This window comes from Galeopterus variegatus, unplaced genomic scaffold (genome assembly GCF_000696425.1).
Source record: "Galeopterus variegatus unplaced genomic scaffold, G_variegatus-3.0.2 Scaffold72, whole genome shotgun sequence".
Taxonomy (NCBI): domain Eukaryota; kingdom Metazoa; phylum Chordata; class Mammalia; order Dermoptera; family Cynocephalidae; genus Galeopterus; species Galeopterus variegatus.
The window spans coordinates 464455-488432 of record NW_007726183.1 but is presented as its reverse complement, the minus strand read 5'-3'; the positions used below and the strand labels follow the sequence as shown (position 1 = coordinate 488432).

Genomic DNA, 23978 nt, shown 5'->3' with positions numbered 1-23978 from the left:
TAACTGTTTTATGTTTTGTTGCATTTTGTTTGCGGTTCTTATCACATATACACTCTGCTCTAAGAATGAGAGGAGGTGGAGAGAGTGGTTCATTAATTATAAGTGATATAGGCAATCTGATCTTACATTTAGATAAATAATGTTTATAAGCAATATGAAGGTGGAAACTTTATTTTACTCATTGATGTATTTCCAGCAACTAGAACAGTGCCTGGTGCTTAGGAAGTGTTCAACAAATATTAGTTGATTGAACAAAAGGAGTTCTTTTCTTTGGTCTTCCCTTTCATATTGCTAAGAAAATTGTCTTTGTTCTCTTCTGTCTCAAATGATTGGGTTTCGAATTTTTAGAGAAATAGCTGAATAAAAAATAGAGGTCCTGTTTACATATTGTGTTCCGTAAATCCTTAACAACGAATTCTGGCAAAATTTAGGGACACTAAAACATGCCTAAGTAAGAATAATCCTTATGATTTACTTTATGATTTTTTGACCACCCACTAAAAAGATCCTCCAGGAGATTTTGTTTTCTTATTGAAAGGTTCAAAATGACAATGAGTTGTATTCTCTAATCTCTGTAATCTGTTCAGAATAGGAAGTATCTCTAAATGAGTCATTAACCTAAATGAGCAGTCGTAAATACACAATAGTATTCAAAATGTGATGACTTCAATACTGCTGTAGCTTCAGATTGCAGTACTATTGAGGACAAGGACCTCACTATATTCTGACTCAATGAAAAAATACAGATGACCTTTTATTTAAATCCTGGAAATCAATGAAATGTTGCTAGTATTTTAATATGGGAAAAAAAATGGTGGTTTGGTGATTTGTTGATGATAATGCAGATTGAAAATGGTTTTACCTTATAAAACTATTTCCAATTGGAATTTATCTGCATTTATTATCTGCCTATACGAATGTAATTTCAAACAGGAGAAAATAATGTAAGGGCCAGGCATATTTTAAAAATAAAACAGTAGATAATATTCGAGAGAAAAAGAGTGGAAATGTTTCCTTCACATCCATCTAAGAATTATCCAACACATACTTGAATGTACTGACACAATGATTAATGCCCAAATGATAATGCCTACATCTGTCAATTAGTTTATGTGCGAGTCAGCCTGAATATTTTATATAAATTATAGCATCATGACTGGAAACAAAAACAGATCATGATATTTCAGGGAGTCATCTGGGTCCCTCAAGATGTAAATCAGTGACAAAAAATGCAATCTAAATTATAATGGATTTACTGATTCATGTGTTAGACTATATAATTCTTCAATTTGATTAAAAATATCAATATTTTCAAAATAACTCAAGTAGTCTGATTCCTATTTCTTATCATTTTCATGCAAGATATTTAATGTGTTTGTAAAACCACTCCTTTCGAGCATTGGAAAAAGAATTGTCCCCTCCCCCCCATCCTTTTTTTTTTTTTAGTTACAGTGTGAGAGAAGTTTTAAGGTGGATAGCATTCTCAAAATGCAAAGTTTTATTTCTTGTTCAGAATTGAAAGAAGACTGCTGATGTGTGAAGAAAAACAAAAGGTAAAACACTTAACTAATTTTCAGAGAATAGAAACAAGTTTTATTAGAAGTATTTTGTTGTAAGTTGTGAAGCTGTGGTAGTCTTCACAGAATATAGGTAAGGAAAATAATGTGTGAAAGAGCTAGAGAGGTGTAATTTTTTCTTGATTTTTGTGAGTTTTACAAAATACAGCATCTAAACGTTGGTTAGGAGAAACAGATTAAAATGTAGCAGGGTATAATGTGTTCTAATGATACATAATTATTGATTTAAAATTATTCTGTAATAGAAAAAATCAACTGGCCTTTCAGTGATGAATGCAAATGTGTTTTTCAAAAAATATATGTACAATCTCTTTTTTTCACGTTTAACTCCCTATGTTGCATTTTGAAACTGCTTTGCTTACTGATTTCAGATGTCATCAACATTTTAACATAAAGCAAATGTTATTAAACAAGGTTATTGAGTTTAATAGTGTGGGAACCCTTCAAATATTTGTTAGATGTACAAAATTATCAGTTAATTTATATTCTAGTTGTAAATGTGTGTCCATAAGTCAGGATGGAAAATCTGAGATGTTTTTGCTATAAATCTACTGAAACATCTATGTTTAATTAACTGCCTTGAAATTTAGTAGGTGCTCTTTAAATATCTATTGAACTGTATTAAAACTAAACAACTTTATATTGTTATATTCTTATACCTAATGCTTAAATAATTGATCAACTTCATACATTCAGTAAAAACCAATAAATAGGACAGGGAGAGAGAGAGTAGACCATGAAAGTCAACTGGTGAGTGGGAGAAAGAGATGGGATGTGATAAGCAATTCTTTCACTCTCTAGCTCAACATGTTTAATTAGTATTATACAGCTAGTTATTCCTGCTGCCTAGGAAAGCTATTTGGGCTTTCTAGCAGGCCTCCCAGTTGTCAATATCTTGGTTATGTGATCATACATAGTCCAGAGTCTCATCCTCATCTTGTTAAATGCAGACAAATAATTGAATCATGGTACCCAGAAGTGATCAGGCTCTTATTCACTTTCTCAACTTTATTAACTATAAAATTTATACATCACTTAATATAGAGGGGAGGTGGTATTAATTCCTTTCCAGAGATTCATATATACAATTCCATAATTCAAGACATCACATTCATCATATCAAAATCCACAGAAAGCCAAATTTACTTGCGTATTGCTTGGTAATTATGGAATTAGAGCAAAACAAGGGATGAGTTGAGAAACTCTATTATATTACCTAGAGTCTTTGGAACACCTGGCCAATTTCCATCCTTAAGAAAGTTTTTCTATTCCCTTTTCTTATGTGCACTCTTATACCATCTTGCACAACCCCTTTTTTTTTTTACCACTTACCATGGTTTGTATTGAATAATTTAATACGTTTTTCCTGATACAAACTGTTACACAAGCAGAGACTTCTTTTGCCCTGTGCATAAATGCAATTCCAATGCCTATCACAGTGCCAAATCTAGAGTAGGTGCTCAGAATGTTGAATAAATAAAATCCTATCCCACCAGAGAGAGAGGTATGCTGGCTTTCCCTGAAGTCCAGAGTCAGGCCTAGAAACATACTAATTCCAGCAATTTTGGTACCCTTTTCTTTTTAAAAAAAGACTTGTTTAAGACAATTTTTTTTTTGTTGGATGTTTTCTGTTTATAAATAAGAATCCATTTAAATAAACTACAGCTTTCTTCTAAATGAAAGCACACATACCTTATTTCATTTTGCAATCAATTCTTCCCAGGCTTTACATGTTACTAACTTATATTACTGAGAAATACCACATTTTAAATATTTCTGCAGATAACCTCAGGTGTCATGGTACATCTCATACAACAGAGTGACTCTTTGTAAATTATTGGACATGGAATGGAGAAAGGTTAACAGTATGAACTTACTAGCTGCTTACTAGTCTTTACAGGCTTTGTTGACAATGATAAAAACATAGATGCAAATTGAGGACAGTTCAAAAGGGAGCGTTTTATGGTTTTTTTCAAGATTATTTCAAGTGTATAAGTGTGGAAACAATTCTTAGAAAATGTAGTGGGCACAGCAAGTTAGGTGAGGAAAACATGTCGGTGATCTTTGCGCATCTAATCACAAAACAAGCACAGGGAATTATGCTGAACAGCAATTCTCCACTTTTTTACTTTAGCCAACACCAAATTTCACATTTAGAAAAACAGTATTGTGTGACAAACATATCATCTTACTTAGGTTTCCCAAAAATCTTGTTGATAATAATACACGTGTAAATTCTCTTATAAAATATGATGGGCTATATTGTGAATGTTTAATAAAATTTTCCTTATGGCTAAAACAAAAAATGTTTTAGATGATGCTTCACTTATTACTGTATTTAATGAGAGGCAATGTGGTTAAAAAAAAAAGAAAAGAAAAGAAGCTAGGATTTCTTTAGTTAGATTTTGCTACTTCCCATAAACTGTTGGGTGAGTCACTTCTAAGCCTCTGTGGCCTGACCTGAGATAGTGCCCTGCTCAGTAACAATAGCAATTATTACTGTCATAAATTTCATTCAATCTTCCTAACAATTTTCTCAGGGATACTTTTATTATTAAGAAACATTTATTTTAATAGTAAAGATATAATCATTATTGAAAAATTCAGTTCTAAACATGCTTGGTCAGTGTTTAAACATTTTATGTTTCATTTTACATTTCATATAATTATGAATTGATTTCTGCTTTTAGGAGCTTAACTATATATGTATACAACTCTTTGGTATAAATTCTATAATATAGCATCACTATGCCTTTTATTCTTTTCCATTTTCCTTCTGTTGATTAGTTCTAATAACAAGTAGAGAAAAAAGAGATGATTTAAGTAAGAAATAGCTGATCAGTGTAATGATAGAAAATTGTTTTACGTAAAAACACTCATACATAGCCACACTTTTTTCTTTTGCAGAGAGAATTGTTGAAATAATTGAAAAAACATTCTAAGATGCTTGATCTTTGGGTGCATCTTTTTCATATACTAATGTATAAGAAAGTTTTTTTACTCCCGTAAAAGTAATTTAGTTTAAAAATTGTATTTTTAGAATATCTATCTTTTTTTACAAACTAAGATGGAGTATTGTATGCTCCTGTCTGAAGTTTCTATAGCTTGTTTCATTGTCTCCCTGGGACTTAACAAGCACATCTTATGAATAAGCATTACATACAAGCATTTTTATATGTCATTTTAAAAAAATTGTCTCTGCTTGTCTGGAAACATGAAAAATGTTTTCTCTCTATTTGTGAATATAGAATGTCTGCACTGTAGTCATTATGACAGGGTTTCTTTTTTATGAAATAATATTATCAACATTATTCTCCTACTCTGAGAAAAGTATAAATTACTATGAACACAAAAACCATGGGTTTGAGGGTTTAAATAAAATAGACTTCTTTTTATAACATATAAAGATGTGGAATATAGGGTCACTTCCACCATTAATATGTTCACATGGATGGTAATTGCCATAAAATTGAAGTCTCAAGTCTCTACAGGCAAATATGTAACTTTTTATACACTTAAATGTTTGATGCTACATTTTTTTATAAATTGAGGTAAAAGTTCCCATTCATTCCACTATTTCATACTTTAAACAACTTTTTACAATTATTTATTGGTGAATTTACAGTGGCCAATCAAAAGAAAAAATTAAATTGCTGATTACACTCAAGTTGCTTGAGAACTTAGATCTTAACAAATACCTATTACTGAAGTCCATACAGATGGCTTTTAGTTTCCCAGGAGATGTCAAGAAGTGATGAAAAGCATGAACTACAAATGTACCCCGCCTTTCCCCCATGCTAACCTACGGTATTTTGCACTGACAAGGCCCCACTGCCCTGCCAACATGCTGTTTGCTGCAGCTACTCTGGGAAGGTTTTTGCTTCCTTGAGCTGCCAACTCATACACGGGTGAAATCAGGTCCCACGGGGGCCCTTCCATTTGACTGTTGGTGTATTTTTAAAAGTAATACCTCACTGCATTTAGGAATAAATGAGTAACCCTGTAACCAATGTTTAGTGTAATGTTTCTTGGCATTGAAAATGAATAAAACTGAATTGATTCTATGACATAAATGTACCACTTTAAACACTTATACTATTGCTATAAGTCAACAATGTCACATCTCCTATCACCAACTGTTGTTGGCCAAGTCTAAATTCCTGCTATGCTTCAAGGGTGTGCCATAGAATTGTGAGACTGACTTTTAGTATTAAAATAAAGTTATCAAATTGTTAGAAATTTTGTTTTTCATGAGAAGATGATTTTAAAACCAAACTTGGAATCACTGTTGACATACTTTAATAACAGAACAAAGTGAAAGAAAACTAATACAAAAAAAGGGATTTTTGAAACATCTTTAATAAGTACAGAACTTACTGATTTTAACTCCATTTTAACTAAGTGACTTAGGATATTATATTTTTGCTTTCATTTGAAAAGCAAACTTCAAAAGGATTTATTTTCTTATCTGTTGAGTATGTTATCCATAAAAGGTAAACAGAATCACTTAGTTAAAGATGCTTGAAAAGGGATTCGGGTAGCTAACAGAAGTCTTTTCAGTTTTATACTTATTAAATGATCTTCCTGTATCTCCTGTATTCCAAATAAATACATAAGAAATAATAAAACAAATTCACGTGCAAGATGAAATAGATGATCTTTAAGAGTAATTTCACTGAATTAAAACTTTCTGTGTGATTATGACTTTTGAGCTTTCTACAGTAGGATAAATGAGATAATTTCATCCCCCTTTTTATGTTACATCTTTGTTAGAAATGAACTTCATATTTAATTAGGTGCTTTTGAATTCTTTTTGGGAAATATACTGGCACTTCTCATTTTGTTTTTTGTGTTTGCTGCATTAATATTACTTAGCGATGAAAGCCAAAACAAAAAAGTATAAGCCAGGAAAAAGAATCTCAAGAAAAATATACTGCTAGAAATTAAATTACATATTTGAAAGTTAAAAACTTGGAGAACTAAATATTTACTAAATTTCTTAATGACAAGAATTATTTTGCTTGAACTAAATCTCTGATAGCTAACATTTCTCTGAGGATATGTAAAAGAATCAAAAATGTTGTTAATAAAAAATGCCTGGTAAATGGGAGCTAATTTCTTCAACTTTACCTGAATATCTGGTAACCAAGCACTTTGAATAATAAACTGAAATCTGTACAATTATAACTAATTTCATTGAAATAGGATCTAGTATATAATTAAAATTGTAATTGTATGACCCGTTTTTTTTTTTTTTTTTTTTTTTTTTTTTGTGGATTCTGTAGGACATTTGTCATCATACTTGGACTCACAAAACCTGTCAAAGAATATGATAAATTTGGCTTTGGTGTGACCATTTCACAATGAGCTAAATGTCCAGTTTCCATAATTCTTATAGTCCAAAGCTATGTGTTTACCATGGCAAATTTGAGTTTGAGTTATTTGGATCATTTTCTAATGTGAGCCATAAAAATAGATAGCATACATGCTTAAATGTACTTTTTTTGCATTTCTACAACCTGAAGACCATTTTGGTTGAAAAAATAAAACTTAACAGCCCTTAATTTGTCATGTGGAATCTGATTCTATGTGCTTTTTATTACCTCCATATATTTATCTAAGTGAAACATAAAATGGTTGTAATAATGGAGAATTTAAAGTAGCTTTTGCACATGAGCCGTAATGCTAACTAATATGGTGAATAAAGGCTGAATGTAAATTCTTGGAATTTCTGTTTCTTGTGACGTGTTTGCTAAAGCAAGTATATCCTGGTTAACAGACACAAGCTCCACATCATCCTTATTAATCTATGAAGAACATTGATGGGAAAAATGGAAAAAAATAGGGAATAATCATTTGTATGCAACCCAAAGCCTCATATATTTATTTAATTTTCATACTGCAACACACTATACATTAGATCACAGAATCTCTGAAAATAAAAACCCACAATCCTTTTCATGCTGGAAGAATGTTCTGATATTCCCATGCATGCATTCAGAAATAACCTAAGTATGGCATAAATCCATATAATCAAATATCACCAGTTCCTAGTGACTCTACCTCATTTGATTTTTGAATTGAGCCTCAATTCTCTATTTCCCTTGCCACTTGGTTTAAGCCTTCAGTTATATTTCATTTGGACTATTTTAATAGGCACATTTCTGTCAACAACATCTGCATTTCAGCATTCCAGCCCACTATTTCATTTCAGCTATACTTATTTACCCATAAAACAAAACAGGCCATGCCACTCCACTGCTAATAAACCTCTGTCAGCTTCTTATTAATAATTAAGGTCAAGTTCAAAACACTTCACTTGGCATAAATGTTCTGAACCAGACCTTACCATACATGTTGTACTCTGCACTGTGTACTCTTCTCATACTGCACTCTTAAAGATGCCCAGCACTTGCCTTTTCTTCCTTCTCTGTTTGCCTTCTACTAATTCAATAGAATATCACTTTCTCTTCAAAAGCTTTCTGAACTGCTCAAAGCAAAATTATTTGAATCATTAAAGTGTGCTCCCACAATACTTTGCTCATCTTTCATTTAATGAATTAATTTGATTATTATTATTTTATACGCCCCTAATCTTATACTGTTCTGAGCTCCTCGGAGACAAAGATATCTGTGCTTATATTTATATCTTTAAAACTTAATACAGTAGCATATGGAAGTGACTGTTCTCATTAAACATTTGTTGAATGAATGAATAAATGAGTGAGTTAAACCAGGAAAGTCTGGAGAAAAGACCAAGACAAAAATTTTATTAGAAAACCTACTGAATACAGAAGACAATTTCTAACAGTCATGAAACATCCACTGAAGATGTCTTGAGACCACCTCATACAGACCAATAGCTTCCTCTCAATCTATAGAATTATATATTTTTCATCAGAATGATGAATCCCCCAAATATTTTTAATTTTATGTAACTTCATTCAGTGTGTAAATTTATAAAAGCTATTCTATTCTATAATGTAGATATTTGCATTAATTTAATATAGACTTGTATATAGACACAGGCCCACAGATCTTGCCATTAAATGTTTACCTCTGCTCTATCTAACTAGCTATCATCAATTTATATCTACTCACATACATGAAATTAGGTCATAACCTAAGGAAAATATTCTCTGGAAAAGGATTCATTTTCATCATATGAAAACTATATTGGTTTTCAGATTACCGGCCTGAATATGGCTGATACAGGATGGGCTTATGAAAATTTTGTAAGCAAATAAAACTTTGTATGGACATAAATATTATTGAATATGTCTAGATAGACAACAAAATATTACTTTTATGTTTTGTAATTTCATATCAGAGAACTCTAAGCAACATAGCATGATAATAATAAGCACTATACTATGTTCCATGTCATTTTTCAAACCAATAATAGGGTTGAATTAAGTAGTCTTGCTAAATGTCTTTTTAATTGTCAAAATGTTTTACATTCTAAACAAGAGGCAGATATCAATATATATATAAGTCAAACAGAATAACTTTGATGTGAGACATATGTTTGAATGGCATTAAGAAACTTTCATTCTGTTTTGCCTTTATGTGTGAAAACTTGTATGTCATTTGACCTGTATTTTCTTCTAATTGAAAGCATGATACCTTATTTGAATTATGCATAATTAAAAACTGCATCTTTTCATAAGAATTATTTTTAAATCTAATACTGGGTAATACAAAACTCTAGTCAACTTTCATAAAATTATATTAAGTGATCATAAATTTAATTATCTGGTACAAGGAACCAAAGATGTTATCATTGGGTCATTGGAGACAAAAAGTTTTAAACATCTTACTTTAAGATCAAATACTGAAGTGTTTTTGTGTATATTTTCTTTACAACTTTTGTTATATTTATATAACATTACTACTCTCTTAGTTATTTCACACTTCACCATCACTTCCTCAGTTTTTTCATTCTGTATCATAATTTTCCACTGTTGTTCATATGGAAGAAGACAATATCTTCAAAAAATAATTAACGGTTATCCTCAAATTAATAAATTTTAGGCTTATGGATAATCACTGAACAAAATTTTTCTTTTCAATATGCTATCCAATCATGCCAATTTCTAATGCATATGTGGCTATCTAGAAAAAAATATGCACATTTAAGCTTTGTCTCTTTTTTTCCCGTGAAAAGCTCAGATTTTTTGTTTCTCTCTACAATAGAGTGGTTAGTTCTAAAATAGAGTTGCCTAAGAACAGGCTGAGAATTATAAGCACTAAAACCATTTTTAAAAATCTGATCAACCAATAGAAAATTCAAAGAAATACTTGAGTCTGTGAGATCAACACATTTCTGTTATTTCCTCAGGGGCTATCATACAACTTGACACCAACATTTAAGCTTTGAAAATTATGCTATCATCTATTACACTTTGGATGTCACATGTCCTCAAGCCTTTTCGATTTCTTATAGTACAAGACAGGGTTAGGCCATTAAAAATAATCTCTTCTGTTATTTATAATTGCTAAGATGCTTCTTCCTTTTCTTTTTCAGAATGAAAAACAAATTTTGGTATTTTGAATTCGGCACATCTGAAACTTTCTCAGCTACCTGCAAAAAGCTTCATGAATCTGTAGAAATAGAAGTAAGAAAAATGGATTCTCTTTTGTAATACTATGAAATTGTTTGAATTTGGTTGTTAATATGTTGTGATGTTGCCAATGGAATAAAATATACTTTGAGCAATCTAAGTAGATTTACTGAAGATTTTAAAATGCAATTTCTTACACTTATTGGGAATGTAGCAATAATCTAAAATGCCAGTATAAAGTTAAATGTAGACATGAGTTGTTTTAATGTAATATAAAAGAAGGAGAAGTGGAACACAACTTTGGAAATCAATGAAGAAGTTATTGGGCATAGTGTGAATAGAAAGATGTAAGATAAAAGATAGTAGTTGAAGAAAAAGGAAAAAAGTTGCAAGGTACATAAAAAACGTATTATTTTCAGGTCTCAAATCTTATAACCTTTAAAACACAGTTCATAAAATTGTACTTACTTTCATGAGTAAAGGTTAAAAAATATACTTTTCCTTTCCATTCCCATTCATTAACTAGGTTTTCTCAGTTTCCAAGGTTGCCATTTCCCCATTACATTTATAGGAAGTGGAAATGCCAAGAAAGAGAGCAAAGATAGCAAGAAAAGACACACTTTAAAAAGACTTGGATCAAATAGGTCTATCAAAAAATATATAGACACTGTAAGACTTAAAATTTTGGAGACACATTAGGAAAGAAAATGACTTAGTTATACGGAGAAATTTTAGAGGTAAAGAAAAGGGAAAAGTTATATTTTGATAAATGGTTAAGACAAAACCAAAATCATGAAATGTGAACATTTAATGACTAGCTGATATGATTGAGAAATATTGGCTTCAACACTTTTTATTTAAAAATAAATGCATAATTGTCTACTGACAATTAAATCATTAGTGGCTTGTATTCAGCTAATAAGTTTGGTAAACAGAAGTAGTTATGGACCACATAGGATCATAATGGCTTGGCTAGGTTCTTTGTTATTATAACTTTCTAATTTGCTGTTATTGATAATAATACCAAAAATGATACCACTGTCAATGTAACCTTTTTGCATTTTTTTCTCACCATGATTCCTAAATAAGATTAAGTATTAGAAGTAGAATTGATGGTCAGGGAATGAGGAAAATCCCTTCATAATCAGATTAGATCATAGCCTTGAAAAGAAATAAGGTCACAAAAGGTGAAAGATTTGGTCTCACCATGGACTTTCTGTGATTACTATTAACAATGATATATATGTGTGTGTGTGCGTGTGTGTGTGTGTGTGTGTGTATGTATATATAACTATATTTGACATATATAATTATATACCTATACCCTGGTATATCTATAACAATATATGTGTTATATACTGTTATAGATATGTGAGGGTACTTCAAAAAGTTTATGGAAACATAGAATTTAAAGGTAACACCAATATTTCCTTGAACTTTTTGAAGTACCCTCATGTATGTATACACATGCACACACACACACACACACACAGAAATTTGTCACTTAATGATGGGGATACATTCTGAAAAATGTGTCATTAAGCAATTTCATCATTGTGCAGGTATCATAGAGTGCACTTACACAAACCTAGATGGTATATAGTCTACTACATACCTAGGCTATATGGTGTAGCCATTATAATCTTATGGGACCACCTTCATATATGCAGTCCATTGTTGACCAAAATGAAGTGCAGTGCATGACTATATATTTACCAAAAAAAAAAAAAAAAGCCTGCAATGTCCTTTTACTTTCAAAAAAATGTTTTTTGTTTTTTTTTTTTAAATAAAAGCTGCCTTCTATAGTGGATTTTGAGCTTTTTTTTTTACTTTAAGAAACCTATGCTCAAAGAAAATCTGAAGAAAAAGCAAAAAAAAAAAAAAAAAGTAAGAAGTATGGTTTTGGTTTAATGTTGGTGTAGGCCCTGAATCCTCCTGCATCTCTCCTCGCCTTATCCTACTGCTGAGTACAGATTAAAAAACCATTGATCTATGCAGTAATATTATATATGTCACAAAGTAAAACATGTTCAAGAAAATTGTTGTTTTACATAGCAAAATACATTTAAATGAAAATAAACGTGGAAAACATTGATTTTTAAAGTTCTAAATAATGATAAAATTGAGTGGTTCTGTTCCACGGAACTTCACGTTATAGAAAGTATTTAGAATGTTCCTCAAGAAATCTGGCCAATTCGAACTAAGTTATTTTTCTTAAAGTTGTGTTTCTGCTTGTTCTACAAGTCTGGCTTTCTAGCCCTGCATCACTGGATTATTCTGGGAACCACTGCAACAGCATTTGTAAATCGGAATCAGTGCTGTGTGCACTCCCCATTGTCTCGTGTGTGTGTGCACATGTGCATGCATGTGTGTGTGTGTGTGTGTGTGTGTGTGTGTGTGTGTACAGAAGGCAATGCAAAATCTGCCTCTGCTTGCTTTTTAATGAATCCAGTCTATCATATTAACAGAATATGCCTTTCTACCCTCAAGGTTATTTCATAATTAAATATAACAAAAACAGTAATTCGGAAATTTGATTCTGTTTGCTGTTGCTTCCTATTTGGCCTAAAATTATACCAACTATGGTTTGAAAAATATATAACAGAGAATAAACCTTTTCAGTAACAGCAGAACCTCAAGCAATGGATATATGTTTTATTGGCAGCTTCTTCAAAAACAAACCATTTTCTTTGTTTCTTTTTATTTCACATCTCTCTCATGTAGAGAGCTCCTTCCAATGAAGGCAAATATTTGGGATGATATGAATATCATGGGATAACAGTTGATAGTAGTAATAGCTAAGATTTATCTGTTATTAATTCTGTCTCATGTTTGGTGCTAAGCAATGCACATAGATTATCTGAGTTAGTCTTCATCAAAACCTTATGAATTAGGGAGATACTATTATATCTCCAATGAAGAGATGACTGTTTTCTTTAATAATTAAGACAACTAAGAATTACATTACTGGCAAAATGTTTAAAGCCAAAGAAAGAAATCAACTGGTAATATATGTGTATTTGTATATATTTATACATGTAGATGTGTGTACACATATAAATATAAATATGTATGTACACACATATACATGGAGAAAGAGAGAGCAATTGATTCACAAGGTAGAACATTTAAATTTAAAGATATTCAGTTATCTTCTATCTTTATTACAAAAGATAAAGACAAAATAAAATGAACTACTTTAAAATTAGAAGAAAATATTTTAAATGCAAAGTTTGTATTAAAATATTTGAGGGGGTAGTGTATGTGTGTCTAGGAATCTCAGATCAGCATCTGGCATTGAAGCTATGAAGATCATAAATTTTATTTTGCTCCATGCACCAGCCAAAATTAATGAGAGAATAAGAAAGACTATTCTCAAGGAATTTCAGTCTTTGGTTGTCAGTGAGACTGGGAAGTATGGTAAATTTTAAAGCTAAGAATTTCCATCCCCAAGTACTGAGATGTGTCTTAACAATTAAGTACTTCTGTAAACCTAAATGATTTCAAGAATTAACGAACAGCATAAGTAGTATCAGGGACACAAAATAAATTAGCAGGATTCCAGAGACAAGATTGCCTAGTAACTTGGGAAACACAGAGTTCTTAAAGGCAATAGGGCAGATTTTCCCAGCTTAGTCCCTGCCTCACCTGTCCTAATATTAAAATTATGTATAAAGTAATGTTTTATGTTTCACTGAGTAAAACTATGGATAAATTTTATCTGATGTAGGCACAAAATCAGAATCCATATGGGAAAAAATGTGCAGTTTATCATTAATTGTATCACATCATGCTTACTACCTACATGTACAGCTCTCCAAAGTTCTTCACATGGTTTGAATATTCTAGCAAATGACATGCTAACTGGTTCTGAAACTCTAAATTCATATATGAAAGTTTGTCTTTAACACCTCTGTATGATACGGCTATGGCACATTCATAAACTAGAATTAAAATACATTGGCAGAAAAATTTAAACCATCTTCTTTCCTTTCAGGTAAATTTTTCTCTGAAAAAAGATCTTCCATTTTAAAACTGAAAAGAGCGTACAAGGGCATCACAGCATTTCACTCTATAAATAGCTCCCGTAGTACTACACGTTAACGATTTTTTTCTACGTAATAAAAATATTCAGGATTTATTGACTGAGACTGTTAGCTTTTAAGGTTTTATATTCTTTTCCTCTGTAGCTACCTTTATAAAAATCATAAATCTTCAAAGCTTATGAAAATATGATCCGACACAGTACTATAGCTTGTTTATATTTCATAGCCTTCACCTCAGCTTTTATTTTCATGCACTCAACTGGTGTGCTACAATTACTGGTCTCCATCAGAACTAGCACTGAGACTTTCCAGACTAATGAGCATAATGGTAAAACAAACAGAGGAAGGTAGCCTGGGGTCAAGAACTGGTGGAAACAAATCATTAATAAATAGCAATTTATTTAAGTACATTGTCTTGCTTTCAATGGAACATCAGTGTTCATCAGTCCTGGTTCTTTGGGACTCCTTGAGAAATTTGTTTTCACTTCTCAGAGAGCTACTTACTCTGTTTCCTTAAAACCACACAGGACAAAACTCTGAAGAGTGGAGACATGAATAATAGTACACCCAGATGTTTTTCAACTGTCACAAGCGACTCTGCTAGTTCATTTAAAAAAAAAAAAAAAAAGCCTACTTGCAACATGCTCTCCTTTTCTGCAGATGAACAAAGGAATCCTCCTTCACTAATTCTGAAAGTAACTTGTCACAGTGGGGTTCTAAGGCCTAGTCAAATAATTGTCTTAGTGTACTACCTGCTGTGTTCAATATTGAGTGAAAATGGAAGCTGGGCCCCGACTCCAGCTTATTTCACGATTCCTCTGTTATTTAAATGATTTTAGTTAGTTTGGGGGAAGCCAGACCTTTATAAATTAACAGCAGGGAAATACCAAAGGTGTCAGATTGCATATTTATCATCTTTTTCGTGTAATACTTAAATATGTATTAAGAAGTGACTGACATAAATTAGGCAGATTTCAGAAGCCACAGGCCGTGGCTTGTAGAGGACCCCCTCGGCTTGACATTTCATCCTTGTCAAAGATCAAATTATTTTAATTTAGGTTGCAAATTATAAGGAATGAAGACTTCTTTGTGGGAATTCCCTGTGGTAATCTGACTTTTGTTGTTACTGCTGCTTGTCAGTGTGCAAAAGATATAATATGCATGCAAATAAGGTTAAAAAATATGTACTATCTAATTATCCAGCCAGTACATTCCACTTGAAGACAGTGGGAGGCCTGACACACAGTATGTGTTTGATTCATTGAGGCCTGCAGGGTATTTACACAAGATTACTTTTAATTATGAAATTAATATCTGTTTATCTAGAATATATAGTGGTAAGTGAGCATACACATGAGCAGAATTCTTTACTAAAAAGGAATCATCTTAATTTAATATACGAAAAGGAGGAAAAATCACTTGTTTCTGGAAAAAAAAAAAAAAAGAGGCATTATCCAGACCCCAGTTTCACCCTCCTTGAAACAAATTGAATGAAAACCTGGCACTTTCTCTAGAATTTGTTTCTGCCCCTGCCAAATAGGCTCAATATGTGTTGCTTTATTTCACAGTTTTTATTTTTCTGGTGAACAAGATGCAATCCTAGATTCAGTATGATGAAGCCAATGTGAAAAAAGAGGGTTTTTTTTGTTTTTTGTGTTTCTTTCTTTTTTTAAAAAAATCATTTTGGTAGAGTATTGCATCTTCTAAGTCCAAAAATCATGATTGCCCGAAGAAAAGGTAAAGTTAGTATAAATGATTTTCTGTAATAAGACATAAATGAAACAATGCCACTCCAGATATACAAGGGGACTTCAAAAAGTTCATGGAAAGATTCGTATTATCTTTTAATTCTATTTTTCCATGAGCTTTTCTAACCCTCATAGTTCAGTTGAAAAAAATGCATATCCCTAATAAAGTTCTTTAAAAAACAAAGTGTTACATGCTTATATCTCTTCTCATATTAATTTATAATTAAAGATGGAACAACAATTTCTGGGATATATTTATAAATAAGTACCACTTCAAAAAATTCAAAGCATGTAAATAAATAGTAATTCAAAAAATACAGAATAGCCTTGCCACTCTCCATACATGTCCATCAGCAGAAATAAAAAGAAGATTCAAAAGATTAAAAAGTGACCACTCTGAATATAGCAAAGCATTGTCTGTTAACAGTCCACATTTTTTATATAATCAAAGGGGCGTTTTGTCACCAAAAAAAAATGGGGCGGATTAATACTGTTACAGCAGCTATAAAGTAACATTGGGTTAGAGATTCCTTTTACTGTGACGCTTGACACTTGTCTCACTCAACTTGCCTGGTCCTCTGTATTTGTTTGGGACAACTGTGCCTCTTATGGCCTTTGGCATCCTGCCCAGAACTTAATCTAGTCCAAGAAGCCATCCTCAGTCATTCCAATGTGATTGATATCTCTTTGAATTGCCGTTTTATACTTAACTTTTATTTATTTATTTTTTTTTGTCTTTTTGTCTTTTTCCATGTCCGGCAACGGATCGCAACCCTCAGTGTTGCCCCCATACCGGACCGGGGACCGGCAACGGGATTGCAACCCTCGGTGTTGCTCCCGCGCCTCGCTCAGCCAGTGAGCGGGAACCGGTCTGTATGTGGGATCCGAACCCTCGGGCGGGAGCGCCGCCACGCTTCCCAAGCGGCGCACTTATCCAGTGCGCCACCGGGCCGGCCCTTAACTTTTATTTTTACAGAAGTTTTTTAAGTCACTTCTTTCTCTGCCCAAAAGAATAGGACCATAAATTATTAATTCTATTTCTTTACTTTTCCCCGATAGTGCCTTTCGGTGTGTTCTAAATGGGCATCTGTCATTAAAATTTCTGTCTGAAATTTGACCATACTTCCCAGAATCAACCTCTTTGCAATACTCTGGAAATTTGCTGGTTATATATGCAGACCATAACGTGTCTCTCCCAAAGGTTTTCTATGAACAAAGATCCACTGCTGATTTAATTCGATCATTTTTAAGGACTATTAATGATACCTGGTTAACGTTAGTGGCTGCTTTATCTTTTTTATTGACATTTAGAGTAAGTAAGCATTTACGTGTTCTTGAAAGGCTTATTTAGAAATGACAAGATTATGAATTTAAAAGCTCTAATTAAAAGATAAGGAAATGAAAAAGAAATAACATATCTTACTATTTCTGTTCTTTTTTTTTTGCTGAAAAGTGTGATGGAGTACAGATAGATTTAATAAATATCTCTCTGGAAGGAATTGCTATTTTGAATATACCAAGCATGCACGGAGGATCCAATCTTTGGGGAGAGTCTAAGAAAAGACGAAGCCATCGACGAATAGAGAAAAAAGGGTCTGACAAAAGGACCACGCTCACCGATGCCAAAGAGTTGAAGTTTGCAAGTCAGGGTAAGTTTTCTTATAATTAATTGTTAAATTGCTTATCAATCTGCTTTCAAAGACTACCTTAAAATGAAAGACTTTTCCATCAAACTATATTAATGTATATATTACGCAGTTGTATTTGTCACATTATCAGATAGCCATGTGTGATTAAATTACTATATCATAATAGATTGTAAAGTCATGTATAAACTGGCTATATTTTTCATGATTTTTTTTCCTTTATTCTCCTTCCTTGCATATAGTTCTTCCTACAAAAAAATAAAGTGCATGTTGGACATTTAGTGGATAATAATATAGGATATATTGTATGTTAAGCTCTTCTGGAATGTGATCATCTTGGTCAGGATGTTTGAGTTGCTCTAACGAGGGCCTAGTTCAGGCTTTTCTAAGGTCATGTTATAAGAGATGTTGTTTTGTCTTTCTTCAGTCAGGCTATGAAACTTAAGTCCTCTTACATTTAACTATTGTTCTAAGTACCTATATATAGTACAATGTTTTAATATCCCACAATAAATTTGGTTATCTGCTGCTATTTTTCTGGAAAGTTAATAACAGCAAGGAGTAGACCTGGGCAACAGAGAGCAAAGAACTAACATAATAGGGTTGGATAGCTGCGGAACAGAATTTCCAACTCCATTGTAATTTAGTTAACATTGGGACATGACACTTATTCTTACTGACAGATTTTATAAACAAAGATATCAAAGTGGTGATATTTCTAATAATTGATGATGCCCCAATAATTTATGCATATTATTCTATAATATTTCTTTTACCTTGCATAATTTACCTAATACAAGTGATGACATTTAGAAATTAAGAAAATACATTGTCTCAGCTCAGTGTGGCAAGGACAAAAGATGAAGTTGCAGCCTTAAGTGCCCAGTATAAATAAATAGATTAATGAATGAATGCATAAAATAAATTGTGGAGATGGTTGGAGGGCTTGATGGTGGTAGGCAATACTTTTATGTTTTTGTATCTTTGGGTACATGATTCAAGTTTCAGCAGCATGCAGTGACTTCTTTTATATGAACTTGGGTGCCATGAGGTTGACAAAAATTGATGGAGAAAGTGTTAGGTATCCTCCTGAAAGAAATGCTTATTACAACCTGACAGTGACAGGAGGTTTTCATGCCCCTTAAATCCTGAATAATTGTGTAACTTAGTACGAGCAAGGCTGCAATAAGTCAATTAAAATATATTATACTCAGAATTAAATATAACTATAAAAACATGGAGGAAAATAGTGTTTAGAAGGAGAAATAAATAGAAAAAATGAGAAGTTTGTGCTTTATGAATCAATAATGAGGGGAAATAAATATAATTATTAGCTTCTACAAGATATTGTTATTAATGTTGTATTTGTATTTAAATATAAATTTAATTGTAAGATTAGTAGATTTCAAAGAGTAAATTGCTAAGTTATGAATCAATAATGAGGGGAAATAAATATAATTATTAGCTTCTACAAGATATTGTTATTAATGTTGTATTTGTATTTAAATATAAATTTAATTGTAAGATTAGTAGATTTCAAAGAGTAAATTGCTAAGTGTCGAAATTAGCTTAAGGATCATTCTAAGACCAAACAAAAAAAAAAAAAAAAAAAAAACCTCTTTTTCTTAAATTATATGGACTATATTATTATGTACCATTAAAATGCACCCATTGCTTTCCTCCTTATAAATATTTTATGATACATTTATATATATATATAAAGTACACACACAAAATAATATATACAAAGTAATTTCTAAGTTTATTTTTCTGTTTGGTCACTATATCCCAATATTTGGCATGTCCTTTGCATACACATTCCAGATATTTATTCGAATTGATTCTCAATGGCTCAGCTGCCAACTGCATTCACCCACGGAGCTGCTGAAAGTTTCTAAGACACATGGCTGTGCTCCGCCCAGGCAAATGTCTGTACTCCCTCTCTAGAGCGCTGCAGACATGCTGTTTGCCTGGCCTTACTCATCAACCCCCCATACGCTTTTTTCAGGAATGCACATTTGAAATAAAGCACAGACAAACCAGGCACACGTATTGTCACAAGCTGTCAGTGCCTATAACTGTACAAAAAGCTTCCTCTTCCCTTTTTTCTTCCTGCTTTCTACTGTGGAACTATCGGAACCAAGTCTTTATAAATACTAGGAAAGGAGAAAGTAAGAAGACACAGAATTTGTGACTTAGGAATACATTTTTTTCATTACACAGACAAGGAAAAAACAGAGAAAATTAGAGTTTTTGAAGGTCATTGTAGGAACAGGAACAGAAGCATGTTTATGACTGATTAGGCTCAACTTTTCTACCCTTTTTAAACTGACTATGCTTATAATTTTTGTTTAGTTTTATTTCAGGGTAAGTATAATCTCAGTGCTAAAAATGACCTTTTGAGCTAAATATTTAAAAAAATAGATTCTTATATATTAATTAGTTGTTTCTATTTATTTTGTCAAGTATTTTTTTTCCATTTTGATATATTTTGCAACAGAATAGCCAATATATCTCAAAATGTTTCTAAGTTTTGATTTTATATTCATTCTGTTAATTCTTTAATGTTATATTTAGTAGTTAAAAATGAAATTTAATTTGGAAAAATAGCTACATGTGCCTCGTTCCTAAATAGTAATATTCTATCACTTGATTTTGTTTCAATTTCTTGACACAAACACAGCAATAGTATTAAATTTGAGGGTCTCTCAGTATTTTAAATCTAAACATATTTTCAAATGTACACAAAATTATTACAAGCACTGACTTTTGAATGAAATATGGCAAATATAACTTTAGTCCAACACTTTTTAAATCCATAATCCAATTAATAACTTCCACTGTTAGAAAACATAGGAAAAAAATTAAAAATATAATAATGTTACTTTCTTCTTGTTCGGAAGGCACTTTCTTAAAATATTAACTAAAGACTTTTCTGTTGTACCTCTGTAAGAAATTATAAGAAGTTTCAGGTAAATTTTTACTATATTGGAATGGATACCTGCTTTCATAAACTTTAAAAAGTTTTTTGGGGGGCCGGCCCGGTGGCGCACTGGATAGTGCGCCGCTTGGGAAGCGCGGCGGCGCTCCCGTCCGAGGGTTCGGATCCCACATACAGACCGGCTCCCGCTCACTGGCTGAGCGAGGCGCGGGAGCAACACCGAGGCTTGCGATCCCGTTGCCGGTCCCCGGTCCGGTACGGGGGCAACACTGAGGGTTGCGATCCATTGCCGGACACAGACAAAAGACAAAAAAAAAAAAAAAAGTTTTTTGGAAGGTGAGGGAATGGAGAAAGCATATAACTAAGTTCACGTCATAGAAATAAATTATTTTATTTAATAAAAAAATTGAACTGATGAAAAAAGTTTACCCTTTTTGTTTTAATTTAAAGAAATGTTATATACCAAAGGTACAAGATCAGATTTGGACCATTAAATTCTCATTTATATTAAGCCATACATTACCTGGGACTCCTGCACAATTCATTTGCTTGCAATATTTAAAGATACTCACATAATAAGATCAGAATGTCTTCAATGAATAAATTCATTGGTTGGAAATTTTACTGTTGACTTAATTCAGAGTTGAAGAAAATTGTAAGTAATTCATTTCCTTACATTATGATTTCAGCAAAATATTCTAAAATAGTTGGATACAATTCTGAAACATATTCACACTCACACTCATCTAATTCAGTAGACATTTTCTTTGTGTGTGTGTTTATAAATACAGATGAGTGTATTAGACATAGGCTGCATAGTCTTTAAGCAAAACTGTAAAGTAGGCCAGGTTGGTCTTCAGTGCTCCTAGCCTTAATATTCAATCTTTCCCATGTCTTTCAGTTGCTGGGTTCATCTTTGCCTCCCCCTCTTATGAATTAACCTCAGAAAGATGTCTAATAAATTTATTCACATTAACGTATAAATGACTGACTACAGATGAAAGTAGAGGTATTTGCATATTAAAAGATATAATGGCCTTCAGCTAAACATTATTTTTCAAACTGTGTTCCATTGAGTTATAACTGCAATTTTTCAGCAGTTCTGCAAAAACTAGGTTCAAATTAACTGCCATATTTTGGAACAATAGAGAAGTCTATAATAAAAATACACTGAGCTGTGTTCTATAAAAACACAATTTTTTTTTGAGAATAAAGTTTCTCAAAGCATTAACTTGTGTTTCCAGACAAAAACAACTTCCTCTCTTCCTCCTCTTTCTCCTCTTCTTTTTTCTCTGTAGTTAGATAAGTAGATAGACAAATAGATATACATATCCACACATACACATTTATATACATGTACACATATAAATAAATAAAATACATAGTTCTGCAATGGTCATTTGAAAAAAAAAAGCCTTTGCATATTTAATGAGGACACTTGTACTAATGGGCACATTACCACCACAGTGCATGTTAACCACATGCAATTAAAAGGGTAGCAAACTCAGATACTTTTGTTTGACATCAGCACCAAACAGTGCATACCAATCAGTAGGAGTGAAAATGAGGTGGCAATACCAATATTTTAAATAAAAATGGAGATCACTTTTTAGAAAGTGTTTTTGCTCATAAAGAAACTGCATTCTTTATGAGAAATTTGCTCATAAGGAACAGTTAACTAGCTCCTACCAAGAAGAGGCTTATATATCAAGCACATTTTTATCAGAGAAGGTGTAGGATTTAAACCTGATCACAACTGCAGCTAAGGAGCCAGCAGTGAAATTTCAGTTATGAATGCAAATAAAAGTAAATATGACAAATCGACACTGAAAATCTGAACCAGACAGCAAGTAACAGTTACACTTCTCTCTGTGTAACAGAGATGCAAAAAAGGTTTACTCAAAGCAACATGAATGCAATGAGAAGCCGGAAGCGACTGCACCTCGACAACTCTTCTGTTAGAAGGAGAAAACTGGGTATAGCCCTGATTCAAAGTTACCTTCTGTTTTTTATCGTAAAGACAAGGAAGTTTCACAAGAAAAATCAGTTGATTCAATCATTTCAAAGGACACAAAGACATGGGCAGTGTGACAAAAGTTATCTATGGCTAAGTATAGCTTAAACAATGGAAGCTAGTAACATCAGTAAAATTAACAATGTGACATTCCAAAGAACAATTTGTGAAAAGCTGAGTTGGTAAAACTGCGATCATTATCGAAAATATAACCTCTCCTTAAATGATTTAAGCAAAAGTTACATTCTTATGATTACATCTAAGTATAATTGCCTCTGAAGTTTCCACCAACAGACAGCTTGCCCTTAGCAAACATTTTTTCACATTTTTCCGCAGCAATTCTTTAAAATTTCTTAACAGGATCAGTACGCCAACCACCTGTTATTTCTAAAATCATTAAAGTATACAATCCCGTACTTAAACAGTGATTAGAGTTGATTAGATGGGCTGTTGACCAGCTGGCTGTGGGCTTTTGTACCTTGGCCTGGGGTTTTTGCCCCATACTTGCATTACCTAAAAACCCTATTCTAAAAATCAAATGAGAATCAAGATTTCTAACCCTCCACAAGTAACATTATAAATTTGTATTGACTAAATTGAAAAACTATGTTAAAAAGATACCTTTTGAAAACATTAATTAACTAGAGTGAAGACTTCTCAAGGAACATGAACCATTTTAGTTATTTTAATTGATTTAGCTTTGAAGATACGAGTACAATTATTCCACTTTCCAGTAATGGAATCAGAATGGTTTAAGATGGCCAAGTAAAATGTAAAGAGTTTATAGGATTTAATCATGAATTGTCTGATACAACACAACTAAAATAAAATGCAGAAATCAATGAAAAATAGAGTAGTGATGACATCACAACTCTCTTCATCAAAAAGCTCAATTATTCTTATAGACTGACTATACTGAAAGTGTAGCAACTTGAACCTCTGCAATGTGTTTGTACAGATAGCATTCTGATGTTCTCTTTTATTTACTGGTTTTTAAAATATTGCTTCATTTACAAAAATAAAGTCGTTGACTGTTTTAAAAAGTTTTGAAACCACCCATCATGCAAAAGTTTATTTAAAAGACTAATTAACATATTAAACCATCCAGGAAATTTTAAATGATTTCATTCACATTTACCAACGCTAATTCTTTTATTTAGGCAGAATTTCCCAAAGCCCAAGAGCACTTTGCTCGCGGAAAATGATGAAGGTACAGATGAACACTTTGAAGTTTAATGTTTTGCATTTACTATTACAGAAAATTATCTGTGGCAAGGAACGCTGTTTTTTTATTATTATTCAAAGTAGTAATCTAAATTTTCTTTTTGAAATAAGTCCATTTAAGTAAAAATAGAGTAAAATAACTCAAGTAAATAATAATGGAGGAAGTACTTGGATATGACAAATATCTTGAAGGTGGGACAAAAAACCCTGAAGTTTAG

At 32.2% G+C, this 23978-nt stretch overlaps 1 protein-coding gene across 1 annotated transcript in view; it reads left to right on the top strand.

The window, feature by feature from the left end:
- DGKB (diacylglycerol kinase, beta 90kDa) overlaps window positions 1-23978 on the top strand; it is a 551962-nt gene that overhangs the window by 359561 nt on the left and 168423 nt on the right. The window contains exons 21-22 of the mRNA XM_008578087.1: window positions 10105-10195; window positions 17389-17584. Coding sequence (XP_008576309.1) covers window positions 10105-10195; window positions 17389-17584 — 287 coding nt within the window. The remainder of the gene's footprint in view (window positions 1-10104; window positions 10196-17388; window positions 17585-23978) is intronic.